Genomic DNA, 21,463 nt, shown 5'->3' on the forward strand with positions numbered 1-21,463 from the left:
AAAGAATGCTCCCATCATCACTGATAGGTAGGGTTGAACATATTTTGAGAGCCTATAGATAGAGCATGAATGTTGAAGGCAAAACAGGCCTGTGTGTTCATCCTAACTGAACCACATTCTGAATTGAGATCTTAATATTTCTGGGCCTCATCTACAAAATGAGGATAATTCTATTTAGCCTACAGGTTACTATGAGGTTGAGAAATGACATATAAAAAGGGACACTGATGAGGTAGTCCATAAATACATAGTGTCGATGTTTGGTATTTTGCTCAAAAGGTAGATAGGGGAAGGAGAAAGGGATAAATTCAACAAGAGCAGATTTGGGGAATTACTAGGCAGTGATCAAGTTATAAATTAAAAGGAAATTAATCCATGTCAGGCTAGAGTCATACCTTGGTTTTCTGGGGTAGAAGTGAACTTAGTGAACCAACCTTAAGGCCTTACAAAAACAATAGAAGTGATGGCACAAAACAGGCTGTTTGTGCCAAATGAACAGGATGTGTTCAAAAGGTCTACAATTGGAAGATCAGGGAAGTCTTCATGGAAGAGGTGTTTCTTCACAGTAAAAACGGGTTAGGAATGAAGTGCAAGAGAATACTCCAAAAAGACAAAGTGGTAAGAACAAAGGTTTGAGGAGGAACTGGCTTATTGGACTTGATGACAAAAAAAGACCCTTTCATGACAGGGGCTATGTGTTCAATGGGCATAGTTACAGAGAAAGTAAGAGAAGTAGATAACAGGGTACTATAAATATTAGCCTAAAAATATGAAATGATGGTAATGTTCTCTTAGTATGTATAACAGTTACAGCATGCAAAGCACGTTCACAAATCCTGTCCATTATGTTACCACAGATTATTTCCTACAATCATATCTGTTGTATGTATTAGTGAATACCTGTTAATAGAAATGTGCTTGGTTGCCCTCCAGTATGCCTTCCCAGTAGTCGGCTTTTATCTTTTGTGCAGAGTTTATCATTGTTACCTGTGAGAGAGAGTTGGCCAGAGGCAAAAGTGCAGCATAGAGGTAAAGAGACCCTAAATAGGAGGGCCCAAGTGAAGCACAAATTAACTGTGAACCCAGGAGATTCAAGAGTTCAGTTGATTCAGGATGCAATCTCAAGACTTAGCATATTAAAGTTAGAAGAGACTTCTGACACTCTCAAGTCCAACCTCACCTCAATTTAAATGAGAAAACAAGCTTTCAATCTCCAGGCCCCAAATCCAAAACTGCTTCTGACAAAACAAGATTTACATGACTTCAGCATAGTATTTTTCAAAGTGCACATGTTGTTTATTCATTAAGTCCCTTTTTTTTTTTTTTTTTACATGAAATTCTAAATATTTAAAACAAAGCAAGGCTTCTCAGGTTAAAGACAATACTTCCCCAGAACCCTAAGAGCTTCACAGAATTGAATTAGAAAACCCCCATATTAGGATACTTGCTTGCTGTTGTGTGTGCAGTAGATGAGAGACTGAAGTCAGAGGATGAGGGCTGAACAAAGATTAAAAAAGTACCGGAGCTTAGAACACGATACAAGTAGTTCTGGTAAAGCAGATCTTTCCATTCAACGACTTGTGCAAATGGGAAGTCAGGGGTTGAAAAGGAGACTGTAATGATAAATTGGGAGAGTCTCTATAGTATGGTTTCAAAATGAATAGTTCAAGTGCCAGCACTGGAAACATTGAATTCAAGGCAAAGATAATGAGAATATCTCAGTGATTCTGTCAACAATGCAGATTTCCAGACTGGAGATAACAACTATACACACAGGTGGTACATTGAAGATAGTAATTATCTTCAGGTTCATAAAACCCACTATCAGCAAACTTCTGAAACATTGTTAGCCAAAGCTCTGCTTCCTTGGAGGTGATTCATTTTCTCCAAGACTGTGTAAGAAACCAGAAATAATTTCAAATGGCTACTGGGTCATCTTTGCAATAGTAATTTAAATGCTTTTCTCCAGCATATCATTCCTTTTACATTTTTAAATTTCTGAGCTCTAAGGCTCAGGATGGCATTTTTCCCTATTAGAAATGTCTGATTTTGAAGAATCAGAGATGTCCCCTTTGAGACTTGTTTGGCCACAAAGTTCAAATTCTGTCCCTCTACAGTTAAATTCTTATTGGATATGATGCTTACATGATTCCAATGTCTGAAATACACAAAGATTCAGGTCATTTTTGGCAGTTACTACACAAAAGACCAAAATGTAAAGATTGTTCATTTATCCAAGAGACTAACAATGTCACAGGTCAAATCCCAAACAATCATTTAACCTTATATTTGAATTTGTAGCTAGAGGACAAGACTTGTTATGTTTTAGAGTGGGGTTTATTCCGTTTCAAACCTTGAAAGAACATGAATGACCAAAATGGATGATTTAATAAATGGAGGTGATTAATTCTGTTTAATATGTGGGATATACATATATTACCTGAAAAGGCATTTTAAATATTCTTTCTGAAATAATAGTGCTATACCAACCTATTCAGGCCTTGTATAGAGTTATCATTTAGGCATGGCATCATCAAACGTAGTTGAAACTAGATACCAAGGAGTAAATACCACAAGCCCATATGTGTTAGCCACTCCCTACCCCACCCACCCAAGGAAACCATGTTTTCTGTCATGCACTAGAATGGACCATTTGCTGTTCAAGGACTTAGAACTAGGTGACCCATAGAGATATGGAGAGATAAAAACAATTTCCATCAGACAAAGGACTTTACACAAGAAACTCACCCCACTTAGATCTGATTCATCTCATCTCAATGAATGACAGCAGAAGTCTTCACCATGTGGGCTTTTGCCCTATAGATCTGCAACTGGCATGTGAAAAAGAAAGATAATCTCCTTCTTTGCCATTTATATAATATGATATTCCATTCCTAATCCTGGATCCTTGTCCAAAAGGAATATGCTTTTATCATTTCAGTTTTGGCTTCTAGGAATTAATTTTACTTTAAAAATAAAGAAAACGCCTGATAATGTCTCTCTACTCCTGCGTTTGCTTGTGATTTCACCTGGGCCAGCACAAATAACCACCCCTGAGCATTCTTATCAAGCACCTTAACCTCCACAGCCCTGTTAGAAGAGACAAAATGAACCCATGCAAGTAATTAGTTAGAACTTTGCAAGGTCTTTTTGTAATGCTCTCAAGGCCCTTCCTTCCCTTCCCATCTCCCTTTTTGCGATGGCAAGATTTTGCTACTGCAAGCTCTCTCTAGTTTTGAGAGAAAGCCATGAATAAGCCCAAGTGTTACAGGAAATCCATGACATTGAAATCTCAGTCTCTGCACGTGGTTTTGATGTTTCCTTTTTGAACTTCAACTTGACATTGCTTCATAAGTTCCATTTGCCCTTCCATTTATTTTTCCCTCAGTCTCTTTGAAAAGTTTGGCTTAGTTGTTAATATTCCACATAGGTTTCTGTAGCTTTTCCTGTTTGCTTTATTTTCGTGGGCTCTGTGGGGGGGTAAATATTCAGCAGGTTGAATGTGAAATCAGGCACACAACTGCCATTAGCCCTATCAGGGCTTCACATCAAATTCTCCAAGCAGAGAACAGAAAAGGTATCTACCTTTTGAGCTCCCTTTGCATTAGCAGCAGGAAGATACAGAACAATGGCAGACTTGCAGCTCTTTCAAGGATGAAGGTGATAACCTTTCGTTCAAGTTAATGCTTGTTGATGTTATAACTTTTTTTTTTTTTTAAATCGACCCTTACAGCCTCCCTTCAGATGCAGCAATGCATCATCCCCCTCAGGAGAGGATTTGTAAAATTGTGTTTTGCTCCTTGAAAAACAAGCAATTGCTAGAAGATGTTAAAAGGAGAAAGCAACATTTATTCAGGGACCTAGAGACCTCTGCTGGTTAAATGACTTGTTGATTGTTTTTCTAGTTTTGTTTATTAGTAAGTAGGTAAGATAGACAGCTTAGCCTCAACACTAATAATTTACTTTTGAATTGAATTATAGCTGATTTGAAGCCTCACTAAATGAAGATACTGAGGTCAGGTCAGCTAAGAGACATGTTATGAATATTGAGCAGCATCTGCCAATTGAATACCGATAACAATTCTAACTATTAGGTTTATATTGGTAGGCATAGAAATGCCTATAGAAATGCCCTGTGAGAAGAAAATATTCCAGAATGACAGCTGTAGTTCCCTTCTTCATGAACTTTGGACTGCAAGTCTTCTACTTAAATACATGTGCCATTACAGTTAACAATAGCGTGAATTGTGCTTTCGGCAAGGCTTGATATTTGTGAAGACATGGAATGTGGAATTAAGGTGGTCTTTATGTCTAATGAGAATAAAGAGAAACAAGTGTGACTTCAACTGAAGCATGAGAAAGATGGCATAATTTGGTTGATGGGAGTGGTATTGGGCAGTGGGCAATGTGGGAGTTAAGTGCTGTTTTTGAATTCCTGTTAGACTGTGGGCAAGACTTGATTTCCTAAGAAAGTTTCAGTAAAAATCAGGTCTCATTCAGAGATTAGGAATCCTGGAGCCATACTTTTGTGTATAACATTCTATCAATATGAAATAAGTCAATAATAAACAATGATGTAGTCAAGAAGAAGAAAGAAGTTACACAATTATCCATATAATGTGTAGGAGTAAAGTATATTTAGGGACAGAATAAGCTGCTGTAACAGAAAGACCCCAAAATACAGAGGTTTAAAAAAAGAAGTTTATTTCTTTTCCACATATTTCCCCAAAAATCAGCTGGTGGGTGTGAATGGGGCTGCTTTGCTCTACCAGGTCATTCAAAGTCCAAGAATGGGTAGTCAGCATTTTTATCCTACGTAGCTTTTCTCTCTGAGCCTAAGGCTGTTGGAACTGTCCCTTTTTTCCCATCACTGGTATGGGACAAGGAGAGTCCAGGACAAGTATCTTTCAGTAAACTAACCTGGAAGTTGCTTTCACTACTTTCACACAGGTACCTTTAGCTTGAACTTAGTCACATGGTCACCTCTAACTGCAGAGAAATCTGGGAAATGTAGTGTGTATCTAGGAAAACATGAGCCCAGCCAAAAATGGTGGGACAGTATGGAATATTTCTCCCAGAAAAAAAGGAAAAAAAAAGAAAGAAAGAAAGAAAGAAAAGAATAGATGCTTGCGGGAGAGGGACAGTTAATTTTGCCATATGGCAGTGCTAGTTTTATTTTCTGCCTTTCGCAATTAAAAGACCAGCCACATGGGCTGCAAAAACAGGACCTTCCAAGTTGGACATAGAGTGGGTTGTCTTCTAAAAGTACCCCCTGAACTCTTACCCAGTCCTGTAATTTGCAAAACATCTGGAAACGTAATTTTATTATAAGCCTACTTCTGTCTCTTGATTGCATGTGATAAAAATAGACTCAACATACACTGAACGTACATATTTTCTTTGCTTTCTGAACTGTTATAGCTCAACCTAATTGGATTCAAAAAATAAATGATATACACGTGGCCATAGAAGAAAATGTCTTTTGGGAATGTAAAGCAAATGGAAGGCCCAAACCTACATACAGGTGGCTAAAAAATGGTGAACCTCTAATAACTCGGGTAAGCCAACTGATGATAATTGTGTCTTGCTACTGACTATAATGTTTACTGTGGCCTCATTGTTATGAAAGCAGGAAAATGATGAGTTTTATTTCCAAAATTATAAACAATCAAATATTATTAATAGTAGAAAAAGTGGAAGTGAATGCAATGGATACATAGAAACAACATAAATCCAGTTCTTCAGCCTTGTTTAATTAAGCTTCGGTATAGAACCTTTGGTTTTCACCAATTAACAACTTTGGCTGTACCATTAGAAAGTTATGCAGAAAGTCTGAAACTTGTAATTGTGCTAAGATACAAATTTGCGTATGTTCCAGATAAGAGAGAATAAGAAATCTCAGCATACAAATTCTCATCTCAGTGTGGTTTTGTTATTCTCTTCTGCCTGTGGAGATTTCTGGACAATGTGATATCCAACACAATCACCCTCAAAACACCCACCCTGCCTCCAGACATGTACTAATGACCTACGCAATTGTAAGATTCATCTGTCATGCAACAGAAATAGAACAAAAACAAAAAGTGATCCCAGGGGCTGTAGGCACCAGACAGTAGGCCTGAGAACAGGCAGTGGTACCTGAGAGCTCAGGCTTAAAAAAATATATCGTTTCTGGAGACAGGATACAATATCTTTGCAGTAAAGACTTAGGGTGCGGGTCTTCCCCACCTGCTGCTATCCAGTAAAAGAAGCAGTCAAACCTATTACCTGCCTGGCGTAACAGGACACTGTGGTACAAGAGAACTCCTGGGAACTCCTGGGCTCTGACTCCCACTGCCTCTGGGATGAGAGCTGCTGTGATTTGAGTATCCTCACAGATCAGGACCTCAGAGAATCCTTGAGTAGATCTGTTTCTAGACTGGTGGCCCAGGGGATTAGGTAGAGGAGCCAGAGAACTGTGAACGGGAATAAAAACAAAGAAAAATAATCTTTTTCATTAATAAACCTGCAAACCAATGTTCTAAAACATAGGCAAAAATTTATTTTTTTAGAAAGATGACCAGCCTATAGAATATTCTAACCAAGCAAAAGGAATGAGTCTCTTTTGGGTGCTAAAAGAGTTGCATGAAGAAATCCTGTCTATGAAAATAAAAAGATATTTTGGAGAGATAAACAGGCTTTTTAAAAGCATAAAATGGAAATTTTAGAAATACATAACCACGGAAATAAAAACCATGCAGACTATTCATTTTGTAAGGGGACGTGATAGGTTAAAATAATATGTTTAAAGGATTTGGAAGGTATACTTCTCAAACATTTAACAAGTGCTAACTGATCTTGACACTTTAAACTCATTGTCTCATCTGATATTCACAAGGAAACTTATGAGGTATGTGCTATTGCTGTGCCCAGTTTACAGACAAGGAAACCCCTGTCTAAGATCACATCCATCCTTAGTAAGTAATGGAGCCAGGATCCAAATATTAAATGTCTGCTGGATTCAGAACCGGGAAAGTTTGCCAGAATAAGGTTTTCAGAATTGGTTATATGGAAGATGAGATCCTGAGCAAGAGGGGTGTGGGGGAGAAGATATGGCATAAAGGGAAGAAAAATTCAAATGCTCTTTGAAATCCTGAAGCGGTCACTCTCCATCTTTGAGAATGTTTTCTAAAAACAGGCTCTGCAGCAGAGCTTTCTGTTCAGGAGGTATGCTGGGAAAGCTCTCAGAGCTTAACCTGTGGAGTCAAAGAAGCCAGACTGGGCAGAGGTTAAACAGTGGTGCAGTTCCAACAGAGGCCTTCAGAGGGCGCACTGGAGCAAAAAGTCCTTAAGCGGTTCCCAAATTGCCCCAAAGGGAGGCCTGCCTTTGTATCCCATACACTGACCAGTCATTGAATTTGGGAAGTTCTTTCAGTCAAGAGCACTTCCCAAAGAGAGAGAGAGAGAGAGAAAGAGAGACGCAGCTATGAGCAGTCATCAGACTTACCAGAGAGAACAAGTGCCTTGGTTCTGAAAGAGCATCTGGAAGGTACTACAGAATCTGCTGAGAGAGGGCACGTTGACATAACACAGAAATGCCCTGTGAGGGAGCAGATCCTGACAAAGAGCTTGGAATGAAGCAAGAGGGAGGATGAGGAGGACCTTAGAATGAGGAACAATTGCGTCCAATTTAACTTTCTTGTTGTATTTTCCTACTGAACTCAAATGTTCACTGAAATTTGACATTTTCCTCAGGCCCCAAGTCGAGAGCCAGTTTTTCATACTCAGATTTCCTCCACCACAGGCAGCCCAGGGAAAAGTGCCTGCTGTGAGCAATGGTGGGTCATCAGTGCACACAACGCAGAAAGGGGGCTGTCGCCCTGTCACATACTCCTCTCCTGTCCCTGGAAGGGCTCCTGCTGGCTCCATGATTCTCCCAATTATAAAAGCCAAATTCAAACCACTACAGTGTAGGGTAGATAATAGGCATTTTCTCCCTATTATTTAATGTGAGGGAACATGGATACCTAGATTTGATCAACACCGAGTAAGGTGCCCACCCAGCTAAATCACAACCCTACGGCAAATAGAAAACCAGTATGTGTTTATTTTATTTCTTTTAAATGGCAGGTTCCTAGGGGAGGAGGAGATCTTTTCTGGGACTTAGGAAAATTGATAATGCAAGTTATATATCCTCAGGCTGACAAATGAAAATAGTCTTTTGTTTAATACACTAATTTCTTTCTTCCAACTGACCACCAAAAGATGGTCCTAAGCTTAGATGATGCCACTGACAGCAGCAGTAAAGGAGCCTTAAATCATTACCTACTTTTTTTTTTTTAGTAAATCTCAACCAATGTGAAATATTTTTTTTCTGCTTCTCCAAGAAGATTATAATTCTATTAACCTTCAGAGTATTGTCTGTTCATAATCTGAGTGTTTTAATACTCTAAATAGTAAGTTTGGTTGTATTCCCCACCCCACTCCCCCAGTGTGCACAAAGCCTCAGAGTAAGAAGGACTTGAATTTCAAGTTCATCTATTTAGAGGCGATATTAATCTGAATGGTTTCACTATTGAATCAATGAGAACTCCAGAGTCCGCAATTTGAATTCCATTTACCAACTGACGTACAAGGTTGTTCCATTTAGCGTCTGACCTGCCACAAATTTACTTGACAGATAAATAGATCATGTTATGTAAATTGCTTATATGATGGCTATTTTCTTCTCATTAAGCCCCTTTGATATAACATGTAGCAAAATTGCCTTAAGGTCTCTGTTGTAGAAGGTCATTGTTTTGTGTTCCTCTTTTCTTTCACAGGATAGAATTCTAATTGAGCAAGGAACTCTCAACATAACCATAGTGAATCTCTCAGATGCTGGCATGTATCAGTGTGTGGCAGAGAATAAACACGGAGTTATCTTTTCCAATGCAGAGCTTAGTGTTATAGGTGAGTCTTTATACTGGAAAGAAAAAAAAATAGGTCACTAAACTAACATGTGTTTTGCTAAGCATATTCTTCAATCCCACCCCTCAAAAGGGGTAAAGATACTGCTCAAGAAAAAAGTAATGCATTCTACAAGCAATACAAGGAAACCCCTTTCTAAATCAGCCTCTACTGATGCTTCCAGTGGGTAACACCATTCCCTCAGCACCCATGTTTATTCCTCTGTCAGCCACTCTTCTAAAGTGAGCGGTTTCTGAAATGCTGTGGAGCCTTACTACTGTGCTGATTGGGTACAAACTCCTGCTTGGAAGGACGAAGAGTTGACTTGCTTTGGAAAATTCCTTTGAACAGCTGGCAGAGTGCATCTTGTTCTTCCACATCGGAATTTTCCAGAGTATACAGAAGTGGTCTGCCTCTCCAGCTGTCTCTTTCACCATGTGACCCCTTTTCCTCTGCGATTCAGCTATGGTGACTTTTCTGTTCTGCATATTTACCATTCACCATCCTCTCTTCCTCCAGGGGCCACTGGAACATACTGTTCCTTCTCCTTGGAATGATTTTCCTTCCCTTCTTCATTTCATCAACTCCTTCCCTTTCTCCATCTCCAAGTTCCATTGCTGCTTCCTCAGAAAGTCACACTTGGTCCCGTGCCTCAATCAACTTCGCCTCTTACAGACTTTTATATTGCCTCTTAATTATACTCTATAACAGATACCACAGTTGCATTTTACATTTATTGATGTGATTTTTTGGGTTTCTCCCCCCCCCTCACTGCACATTAGCTTCCCATGTTGTCAAGGACCATATTTGGTTTACTTATTTTATTCTCAGGATTTAATATAATAGTGAAGCACATAATATGCACTCCATAAATATTGAATGAGTGTAGGAATGAATGAAATGTGTTAAATGATGAAAGAGTTAAGAGACCACTTATAAAAATGAATTATTTCCAGTGCCTGGGTGGATCAATGGGTTAAGTATCCAACTCTTGATTTCAGCTTACATTGTGATCTTGGGGGTCATGGGGTGGAGCCCCAAATCCAACTTTGTGCTTAGCATGGAGTCTGCTTGAGATTCTCTCTCTCACTCTCCCTCTGCTCCTCTCCCCTTTCATGTACACACACATTCTCTCTCTCTAAAATAGATAAATAAATATTTTTTAAAAACAAAAAACAAATTAGGAGTAAAGTAAATAAATAACTGAAAGTGTAAGTTAAGTGAATTGGCAAACCTATTGTCATTAAAAAAAAAAAAAAAAAAAAAAGGGCCAGGCTATCAATTTGCTTGTCTCCCATTAAAAAAAAAACCTTGACTCCGAATTCAGAATTTATCTAAAGTGCCTAAGCAATAGTTTTTAAGGAAAGCATAATAGATTATGAATAAGAGAAAAGCAGAACACAAAGGGAGCTGATTCCATAAATCCTGATGATTTGCCCAGTTTAAAGTCTTGACTTTTACTTCTGCAAGGCACTTTTTGATGCCTAGCATGTAGAGCTTATATGTATAAGAAGATGCTGCCAAGATAAATGTGCTTCTTCCCTGTGGAAATTTAAAAAGGAAGGGAAAGCTTCCATGACTTTTCTTCTCACCAAGCTCTTTAGCTTGAACCAACATCCCAAAAAAGACAAGAATATGTGGGAGCTCATGGCCCTACAGCCCGTTTCAAATAGACCAAAGAGCATTCTGTGTTCCTAGAATAATCATGAACTTGTCTTGTCCCTACTATAAGTCTGACCTTTTTGGAAGCCTAAGCACATGTACCTCTCACTCTATAAACATTAGGAACAATAATTCCAACTTTTTCTGGGACAAGTACGATGGTTTCATCCTGCCCCAGTTAGATCTGATGATTTGTTGTTGTAATTGACTCTTTTGGAGCAAAATTCAGCGTGATAGGTTACTTAAAATTTTCTGCAAAAAGAAGTGGGTTTTCTGTTAAACTGATGTCAACTAGTTAGAAGAGCTAAAACTGAGGACATATATAGCCTAATGAATGAATCACATTCTCCTAAAACTCTCTAAGTGGGTGCTTACCAATTTACAACTCTGGGAAACCCATTATAATTTTTAAAGATTCTAAAAAAAAGAAAAGAAAAGAAAAAGATTCAGTAGGTCCCTTTGTTAAAGTAAGAAAATTTGATAATAACAAATGACTGTAAACCTGGGATATGATTATGGGGTAACAAGAAAGATTAAGTGAAGTCCCAGAAGCAGAGCTAGAAGTGAGAAAATGTATCAAATGATTTTTATCTAGAGCACCTACCCACAGCTGAAAATAGCAGTGTATATAAGATGTATGTAAATGTATATATATAGTCTTACTTGTGGATAGAATATAACAGCTTAAAATAACTCCTCCCACAGCCTTCTCTGAAACCCTGTCTCCTCCCCCTGCCTGGGGTTCAAGGCCTATGAGTTGGGAATCACTGTTCCCTCATTTACAGAGTTTTATTTCAAATCATTCCCAACTGGCACTAATTCCAAATGAATTCTTGATCTGAGTCCTTTCTTAAGTGCCCTAAGGTCAGCAAGCCAGAGCAGTGAAGATAAGAAGAAAATGCCTGAGAAATTACTTAACCATTCTATTTCAACTATGTTGAATGTGAGAACAATAGGCATGTCAGTAAATGATACAGGCCAAACTGTAGTAAAAATAGTAAGGCTTCCAGGAATTCAGGAAAAGAGGGTTTGGCTAATGGGCTGGGCTGGGCAGCTAAGCCTTGAACAGTGATTTATATTTGGACAGACAGAAAAGAGGACCAGGAATATTCCAGATCAGAGTGAGATGGTCTTAACAAAGGCTCAAAGTTATAAAACATCTGGACAGTTTCTGGCACATAGAGAATCCTGAATGATTTTACAGTTTTTAATTCAAATATATAAAGGGTATGGGCAAAGTTTAAAATAGATGGGAAAATTAATTGAGAGCCAATTTTTAGAGAATCTTGAATAACAAACTTAGAAGGTCCTTCTTTAATGTCTCATTTCACTTCCAAAAAAATCATATTAATATACTCTAAGTGACTTGAAAGGACAGTTAAGTGTTGAAGGAATAAATCCCTGGAGTTCATTTTAAGTGAATGAGGGAGAAGACATTTCACTATATAAAAATACACATAAATTAATATTGGCTCACTTGGATAAGTTATAATACGATTGTATTCCACAAATCACTTTGTTTCTTTCTTTTTTTTTTTTTTTTTTTTTTTAGATTTATTTATTTATTTGACAGACAGAGATCACAAGTAGGCAGAGAGGCAGGCAGAGAGAGAGGAGGAAGCAGGCTCCCTGCTGAGCAGAGAGCCCGATGTGGGGCTTGATCCCAGGACTCTGGGATCATGACCTGAGCCAAAAGCAGAGGCTTTAACCCACTGAGCCACCCAGGGACCCCTCACTTTGTTTTTTAAAGAACAGTAATAGTTTGACTCTTTGGGATCAGAGAATTGTTTGTTTTTACCTTTCTAAGCGTCATGGTGAATTTGAATTGAATAAAGAAACACAATGAAAATAAGATACTTTATTATCAGGAAGAAAATAAAAAATAAGAATGTTGATCCCAACCATTGATCAAATACCAGGATCTCCAAATGCTAGAAAGGAGATTCCCTTTCATGCTAGGTAATAATATTCTCATGAATAAGAGATGGTTAGGAAGCATATTTTTAAGAGGCTTTTTCCCACGGTCTTATTTTATGTGTTCTAAGTATTTAATGTGTATGTAACGTATCTATATTTAATGGATTGAAACTGCTAAATAATTAAGTAGGTGCTCAGTGGTTTACTCACTGGCTGGGAGAATAACATAGACTTTTACCTTGAGGTCAGTCTATTAGAGTAGGCCTGGTTTTGAGTACATCAAATAGAACTGTCCTTCCTTGTGACTGACCTATCACCATTGATAGCTTAGTGTTCCTCAAGGCATCTGTGCCCAGGCTTTTTCTCCTGTCTTAACCTACATCGTGGAAGAGGTTGACTGTGTGATGCACTCCTACAGCACTCCTGGGAGGCTATACAATTCTCTGGGTGATGCCATCATTCCATCCTTCTCTCCTACTCATGAAAGTGTATTGGAATTAGGGTAAATAGAGTCTGTTAATCATGGGGGACTTGGATCTTCTATACAACCTAATTTTTAAAAATAAAAGTGTCTTGTTAGTAAAAATTTAAATTTTCTACTGCAACATTTCTACTCATCTTTAGTGTTGGTGTCCCCTCAGATGATCATTGGTGATGGGGACTGCTGGTTGAATCACCAACCTTGAGATATTTTTGATGTTCCAATTAGAATACTACTGCTGTATATATAATCATAAGGTAAGGACAGAGCACAACTCAGGCCCCAAAAGCAGAAGCAGGGATTAAGGTACCTCTGAGCCATTATAGGAGAATTCTCTAAGGAAAAGCCTATAAAAGAAAGCAAGTTTGGGAGCTGAGCAAGGTCATGGTCTAGCCTATCTCTCATCCTGGGAGTGGGGTATCCAGATCATAACTGCATCTCAGAGTTGTTACCACCTGAAGCAAGGAACATAGACTTTTCTAAAACTTCTGTTTATCAGTCCATCTTTGGGCTGCCCCTTAGGTGGTATTGGCAGTGGGTGTTGGGGTGGTGATGTGGGTGCAGATGAAGCAAAACCTCCCGATTTCTCAGGAAAGAGGGCAGCTGGAGGTGGTAAGCAGCCAACACTCAGAGCTGATAGGGCCAGAAAAAAGAATGTGTGTGAGGGTGCCAACAGCGTTCTTACCGAGGACAAGTACTTGTACCAGACCAAGCAAGGTACTTTGTTACTTTGTCTGGTTTACCTGGACCATGATGGGGAGTATGACTAGTTTACTAGACTAAGTTTGATTTTTGAAATGGGAGGAACTATCCCAAAGACCAAGTAAGTCTTTCGGCTATGACCTGACTTTACCAGGACTGTATAATGGAACAGAAATAGCTTCTGCCCTGAGGAGTTTCTGTTTGATGCTTCTGTGTTGTGAGGATTCTCCTGGCCCATGTGGTAGAGGACATCTGACCCTGGAAGGACGCTCAAATACCATTAAGGAACTGATGGTCCAATTAAAGTGAGGTGCAGGCTTGAGCAATTATTTGGTTAATTTGGCATTTATCCAGATGATTGGCTCTCAAATGAGGAAAACATTAAGGCTAAACTAAAAGTTATTTCACAGGGGCTTTCACAAGTGCTCATCTGCATCTCAGTCTGATTTCTCAACTGCCTCGTTGAGCCAGATTACAAAATAATCAAATGTGCTGAGTGTGATCAGCATCCATTGAGAGGACGAGGGCCTTTCTTACTCTGATGTAGTCGTCTAGGCAGGAGCTTGACTAAAATTGTCCTGAAAAAGGAAAGCTATGCGTGGATCTCAAATTCCACTTTGATATGTATATTTTTTTAAGATTTTATTTATTTATTAGTGAGACAGAGACAGAGAGACGAGTGAGAGAGAGAACAGGAGCAGGTTAAGGGGCGGAGGGAAAAGCAGACTGCCTGCTGAGCAAGGGAGCCCAATGCGGGACTAGATCCTAGGACTCTAGGATCATGACCTGAGTTGAAGACAGACCCTTAACCACCTAGGCGCTGTCCCCCACTTTGATATTTTTAACAAGTCACTAAGCCTTCCTTTATCTGTAAAATGAGTAAGCCATTATTCAGCTTACTGCCAAAACTAAGAGATCCCATGTGAAAGCTTTTTTAAAGCCTAGAAGTGTTTGTAGCAAAACAAGAAGTGTTTTGTTGTTGTTAACTAGTATCCATATTAAAATCTCATAGACAGCCTCCAAAGCACCAGCAAACCCCATTTCTGTGATTCTCAGATTTTGCTGATGACAATCATTTGGGGAGGTTTTCAATATTCCTGATGCCTTACCATCTTCCATATCAGCTAATTGAATTTCTGGGCCTGGGACCCAGGTGTGAATCCAGTGAACAGCATGGTTTGGGAACTATTGCTCTAATTGATCAGATCAGAAGGCCGTTGTTTTTTGAAGGTATTCTCAACCTTTACCATGCATCAGAATCACGCAGAGGACTTATTCAAACACAGATTACTGAGTTCTATCCCCAGAATTTCTGATATAGTCGCTGGAGTGGGGCCTGGAGAGCTGCATTTCAAACAAATTCCTGGGTGATGCTGGTGCAGAGGGTCCATGATCACACTTTTGAGAACCACTATCCTAAAACAGGAAATTTATCCCAGGTTGTGTGCGAGTGTGTCTGTGTGTGTTTAAGTTGAATACAATCTACCAAGCAAATCTTCAGATTTGGATCAAGACTCTGAATCTAAAAGCCTCTGTAGAAGAGAAGTACCAGGCATTAGACCTTCTCACCATGGCTGAAGGGCCCATTTCACCAAGATGGTGAGTAGGATTAGGCACACAGAGAGGTCTCACAGGCTGCCTTGTGAGGACTGGGCTAAGATGTTGGTTGGCATGGCTCTGATGCCTTAAAGCCAACTGAAGGAGAGGTGCCTGACTGGCTCAGTCAGTAGAGCACATGACTCTTGATCTCCAGATTGTAAGTTCAGGCCCTATGTTGGACATAGAGTTTACTTTAAAAAAGCCAACTGAAGGGAGACACTGGAATCTGAGGGGTAAGTACTATGATAAATTTCTTACATGAGTTCACCCAAGGAAATGTCTTCACTGAGCTAGAATTTAAAATGTAGTTCAGGAATGCACCCCATGGTATCACTGAGCAGTGATACCATTTACTATCCTACAACTAAAATCTCTCAGTCTTCTGTAAAACTACTGTGAAGGATTACTCATTCACAAGTATACAGTTTTGTTTTGTTTTGTTTTGTTTTTTGGGCTGGGAGGAGGGGCCAGAGAGAGAGGAGGAACCATAAGCAGTCCATACCCACTTGTGGGCCCTGATTCAGGGCCTGATCTCATGATCCTGAGTTCATGACCCAAGCTGAAATTAAGAGTCAGGAGTTGGTGCAGCATGCCCGGGTGGCCCAGTAGGTTAAGTGTCTGCCTTCAGTTCAGGTCATGATCCCAGGGTCCTAGGATTGAGTCCCGCATCAGGCTTCCTGCTCAGCAGGAAGTATGCTTCTCCCTCTCCCTCTCCTCCTGCCCCTTCTGCCACTTGTGAATTCTCTCTTGCTCTCAAATAAATAAAATATCCTTAAAAAAACAAAAACGAGTTGGTCGCTTAACCGACTGAGCCACCCAAGCACCCCCAGAAGTCCACCATTCTTTACCTGCAGAGATATCCAATAAATTCTCTTACATTGAAAAATGAAGAACAAAGTTTGAATGTTTTAGCAAACTTACTTATTTTCTTTTACCCACCAGTGAGAAAAAAGCTCTTTTTCCTTCTGCATACCTTATTGATATGTCTGCTTTGGCTTCCCAAACTTCACTCTATTGTACCAAATCTAGTAAGATTGTTTCCTGCCCTTCCAATATTTGACTTTTGCCATCTTCTAAAAGCACATGTTACTTTTTATCTTTTATGATTATCTACACAAAACTTTCTGATAGTCAATCAATGAAATGAAGTAATGATTTTTTCCCTTCTACCACTTTCTAGCAACAAACAGATTGTATTTTGGTAGTCCAGAACATATTAGAATTGGCATTCAAGAAGATTTAACTGATTTTCTAACTTCCATGCATGTATACATTACTTAGGAATCTTGTTAAATTTAGATTCTAATTTCGAATCCTACAAAGAGCCTGAGATTCTGCATTTAACAAGCTCCCAGATGATCACCAATGCTTCTGCTCTGGGGGTCACATCTTCAGTGGCAAAAATTATAAAAATGTAAATTCTCAGTTCCCTCTCCTGGTAGGTAGAGTTCAAGAGTGTATATATACACTTAATAAGCTCCTCTAGGTGATTCCTGTGATCAGTTCACTTCAGGTGCCACAGGTCTAGAATCTGCTTTGTAAATCCCTTTGTTACCCAATCTTAAGCTATCAGAGGAGAGTAGCTTTCTAACTTACAAAAGCCAGTGGGAGTTGGAGAGCAGAATAATGACTAGGCTGTTCTCTTTTTATCACCACTGTACATACAGTTAATCCATGTTTCCATTGTTGAACCCAGTATTGACAGACGCTCTGTCAATCATGTGAGACGATTTCTACCAGAAATAAAGCATTTGCCCCAGTGACATTCCAGCTTTTTTTTTTTTTTCAACATTACCAGACAGTGGTTCTTCTAGGTTCCTGAAGAAATTAATTTTATACTTAATGTGAGGCAGGCATGAAGCTTTTTGAATGTGGTTGAAAGTGAATGCAGCACAAAGGCAAAATCTGTGTTCTCTTTCCATGTTAAAAACACTTCAGTAAGGAGTTTTGGAAGGAACATGATAAGCGAGAAATCATTCACTGCTGGATAATGTAAACGTTGCTTATCCACACTAAAGGTTTCTCTTGAGCCTGTGTGTCTAGGGCAGGGCAAGACTCACAGAGTCTAAGGTAACAAAATGAAACAATCAAAGGAAATGCAAGGGTGTCGAAATTCCTGTCTTCCTGGCCCTACGTTGGTTGGTTGAGAGTGCCTGGGGAGGAGAGAGGAGACCATAATACTGCTTCAGAGAAAGGCTCAAAACTGGAGAAAGCTGAACTCCCACGGCCCTCTTGACCTGTTACCATCCTGTAACTGTGTTTGGGGAGAAGCGAGGAAGGGAAGTTATGTGCTGGAGGTAGCTACATAGTCTATACATAGACTCAGCTATCAGCAGTAGCTGAGTCTATGTATCCTTCAGCTCCGTATGACTTCTTGTTGGTAACTTGAAATTGGCCATCATAGAAGTATTTATACCACAGAAATTGGGGAGCACTAAAAGCTAAGTTCCTTGGTGTAATGTTTTGAGAGCCATTTCTTAATCTAACTTCACACCAGTGGTTTCAGAGTGGTTTAAGAGTATAAACAGCCGAGATAATTTTTATTGGGCAATTCTACTTCATTATACTAAGTCCCAATTCCAGAAAGGATGGAGTATCCTGTAAGTCTGAGAAGCCATCTATAACCCCCCTTGGAGGAAAGAAAGGGATGTGGTATCCAGGCAAAGCATCATGAAAAGAGACTTCTCTGTTTTGAACTGAACTCTGAATTTTCTCCTACAATATACATTTATTCAACAAATACCAATTAAATACCTACTTTGTGCCCAACATTGGGCTCAATAAGGGTTATATAGATCCATAATACATAGTCTCTGCCTTAAAGACACTGATGATCTAAGGATTGCTAATAACAAATGCTACCACGTCTTCTTAACCACTGCAATACTATGATTCTTTCTACCACATTCAAATGACTCTCTTTTGTTCACTCAACAAACATTTCTATCTCGTAACAAAATTACAATCAATTAAGGCATTACAGTACTATACACTACTTGTCTAATGAAGGACAGGCATCTCTCTAAGGGTTTAGGACATTGTGCATAATGTAATGAAATATCACTAATTTGGACTTATATAAGGAGGTCAGAGTGATTACAGATATTTAAAAATGCATACTGTCTTAAATAGGGTAGCTCAAAGGTGGTTAATAAGGATTTAGCAGCTGAGGCTCTTAAAACATGTAAGAATGACTTCTAATCAACATGTTAAGCACTGTATATAAGATATAATCTCCAAAATGGCTTTAAAATGTCTTGCTTGGAATAAGAAAAAAATTTTCCACCCAAGTCTCCACAATTAATTTTTGGCTTTTCAAGCCTTTTATAAAAAGAAAAAAGGCTAAGCCTGATCCTAGTTGTTGGCAGAGAAACTGTTGAGAGATCTTGAAATGGTTCCTGTGCTCAAAAGTATTTGTCAGTTACCATAGTGCCTGAAATGCCAACATTAAGAAACTATTTTTACTTATAACTGAATGGATGAGATACCACTACTCAGCAATAAAAAAGAACTAACTGTTGATACACACAACTGAGATGGATCTCAAGAGCATTGGGCAGAGTAAAAAAAAAAAAAAAAAAAATATATATATATATATATATATATCTATCTGAAAAGGTCACATACTATGCAATTCTATATATAAAATATTCTCCCCAAATGACAAAACTATAGAGATGGAGAATAGATTAGTGGTTTCTCGACATTAGGGAGAATTCAGCAAGAGGGAGCTGGATGTGGCTATAAAAGGTGCCTGAGAAAAATCTTTGTTATGATGGAATACTTCTGTGTCTTGATTTCAGTGGTAGTTATTCAAGTCTGCATAGGTGATAAAATAACACAGAACTAAAGACCCACATTGTACCAATGATCGTTTTCCTTATTTTGATGTTGTAGAATGCTCACATAGGGTATAATCAGTCATTAGGAGAAAGTAAGTGAAATATACAGGACCTCTCTACCTTTGTGACTGTACATCTATAATTATTTCAAAATTTAAAAAAAAAATTCCAACCACCATACGTTTATTTGGCTCTAAAAAGCACTCTTCTATTTCAGCATAAAGTCCCCTAATACTGGTGGTGGCAGTAGTGGAGATAACAGGAGAAGCAGGAAGGAAGCAAATATTGGGCTACGTACTTAATATACAAGACACTTATCATTTCATCTATTCTTCAAAACAACCTCATGACTATAAATATTGTGACTTTTCTTTTACAATAACCTTCACAAAGGAGCAGGAATCCATAAACATAAGAACGGTAGGAGGCGACCCAGGTAAGCAGGACATTCAATATATTCAACCAAAACAACCAAGGCACAGGTATGAGGAACTTAAAAGGGACACATCATGCTGATAGTAGAAGAGAGAAATCTTTCTTCAGAGTTTGTTGAGTCTTCTTATGAATGTTGTCCTTGGCTAGAGAGGGCTGATTTTGAATCCACCATTCTGAAATGATGACCTAGAAAGAAGATTCCCACTGTAAGCAGCCTTCTAGCTATCTACCCAGCAAGCCAGAAAAATCTTGGGGTTTTAAACTTTGATACCAGCATTTTCTCTGTAACGGTGAAAACATTTGAATGGATGAATTCACTCTAGGTTTATTTTTATGGAATGATGAGGTGATAGTTAATGATAATAAAGTTTAAAACAGTCAAGACTTCTGAAATTCCAGAAGAGCCAAACGGAATAGTCTCCATCCACTGGCAATGTTGTTAGTGATGTTTCTACAGACTAAGTGCAGGAGAACTGTATGCAGAATTATCCTTTCCTCTTCAATAATGAAAAGCACATTCATACATTTCCCAAATGTTACTCCCTTTGCACATCTAGTCAAGGAGTTATCACCCTTGCTCTCTCTTGAGAAATGACACTAAGTCACAAAACTTTTGTTTTCAAGTGTTCTGTTAGCTACTTTAAATACCCTTGACATGTGACTAAGAGTCATTTAATTCAGTAAAACCAAACAGTTGTGAATTAAAGAGAGAACTTCTTCTAGCTGGATGCTTATTATAGATCATGTAATGTTAATGAATTAAAGATCGTTGATAAATAATAAAAAGTTGCATTTTCCAAATGAAAGAGGTCCTGTAACCTGACTCATTCCAACACTGAGAGAGCAGTGCCCTCTAGTAGTTGATGTAAGAAATATTATCCCCTAAGTGCGTTAGATTTAGCAAATGAGGATCCCCAGTATCTGAGCAACTCTCAGATTCAAGTGGGTAATTTAACAATTGGTTTTACCTTTTCTGAGCTATTAAGAACCTACTGATGTTTCACCTTCAATGTACTAAATTTTTAAGTGCCAGCAAAGGTTGGGTTCTAATAGTGCTCTACTGAGGACCTTACCAGTAACTTTTAAAACCTAATTTCACTGTGAATGTCAAATTTAACGGACTCCTTTCACTTAAATACAAGGTACAGAGAGGAAAAAAACCATCATTCCATACACTTAAGGGCATCTTAGGTGCAACAGATGATCACAAAATGGCAGAATGTTAACAACCCATTAATGGGTCAAGTATTCACAAACTGATGAAGGTTTGACAATTTTGCCCTAGAAAGCACTGCAGCTTAATGTGGAAGCTGATAGATTTGCAGGGTTAAATAACAGTAGAGGTAAATTAAGCAAATTAAGTAAACAAAGGGAAGAGATTTGAATTTATAATTCTATTTTTATTAATGAAAGATATTCAAAGCCACTCTTACCACTAGGATATCCACAAGATAATATGCACCTAAACAGTACAGTGAAAATGCTTCTGAAACTGGAAGGTGTGTTTTCTGTCTTCTGTGAGGTTGATATCATGCTATTTCAAATCTCGTAAAAGCAATATATAGTTTTTTGACAAATACACCCATGTGTTGTACACAGTTTGATTTATGTAAACTCATTTCAAATGCAATTTCAGAATTCCTCCTGAACAGATGAAAAATGTCTGCCTAAAGTGATAAAAATGTGTGTGTAGAAAGATACAGTTTTAAGAAGCGATTTTTATATGATACAGCTTTGTAACTCTATTTCACAAAATACTCTTTTTCAAAAACTTCTAGAAATTTGATTTTTTTTTTTTCAGTTTAGGTGTTTAAGATGAGAGTGAAGCTTTTGTGCTATAGAATCCTTTCTGTGTTACATATTAGCATGTATGGGAATGGTAAATGGGGGAATAATG

General features: G+C 38.5%; 1 protein-coding gene across 7 annotated transcripts in view; it reads left to right on the top strand.

Annotated features, from left to right (window-relative positions):
• Positions 1-21,463, top strand: part of LOC132011507 (contactin-4) — a 941,143-nt gene that overhangs the window by 769,922 nt on the left and 149,758 nt on the right. For all 7 annotated transcript variants that reach the window (XM_059390189.1, XM_059390187.1, XM_059390193.1 and 4 more), the window contains 2 exons: positions 5,422-5,558; positions 8,802-8,931. In XM_059390189.1, the coding sequence (XP_059246172.1) occupies positions 5,422-5,558; positions 8,802-8,931 (267 nt within the window). The remainder of the gene's footprint in view (positions 1-5,421; positions 5,559-8,801; positions 8,932-21,463) is intronic.

This window comes from Mustela nigripes, chromosome 2 (genome assembly GCF_022355385.1).
Source record: "Mustela nigripes isolate SB6536 chromosome 2, MUSNIG.SB6536, whole genome shotgun sequence".
Classification (NCBI taxonomy): Eukaryota; Metazoa; Chordata; class Mammalia; order Carnivora; family Mustelidae; genus Mustela; species Mustela nigripes.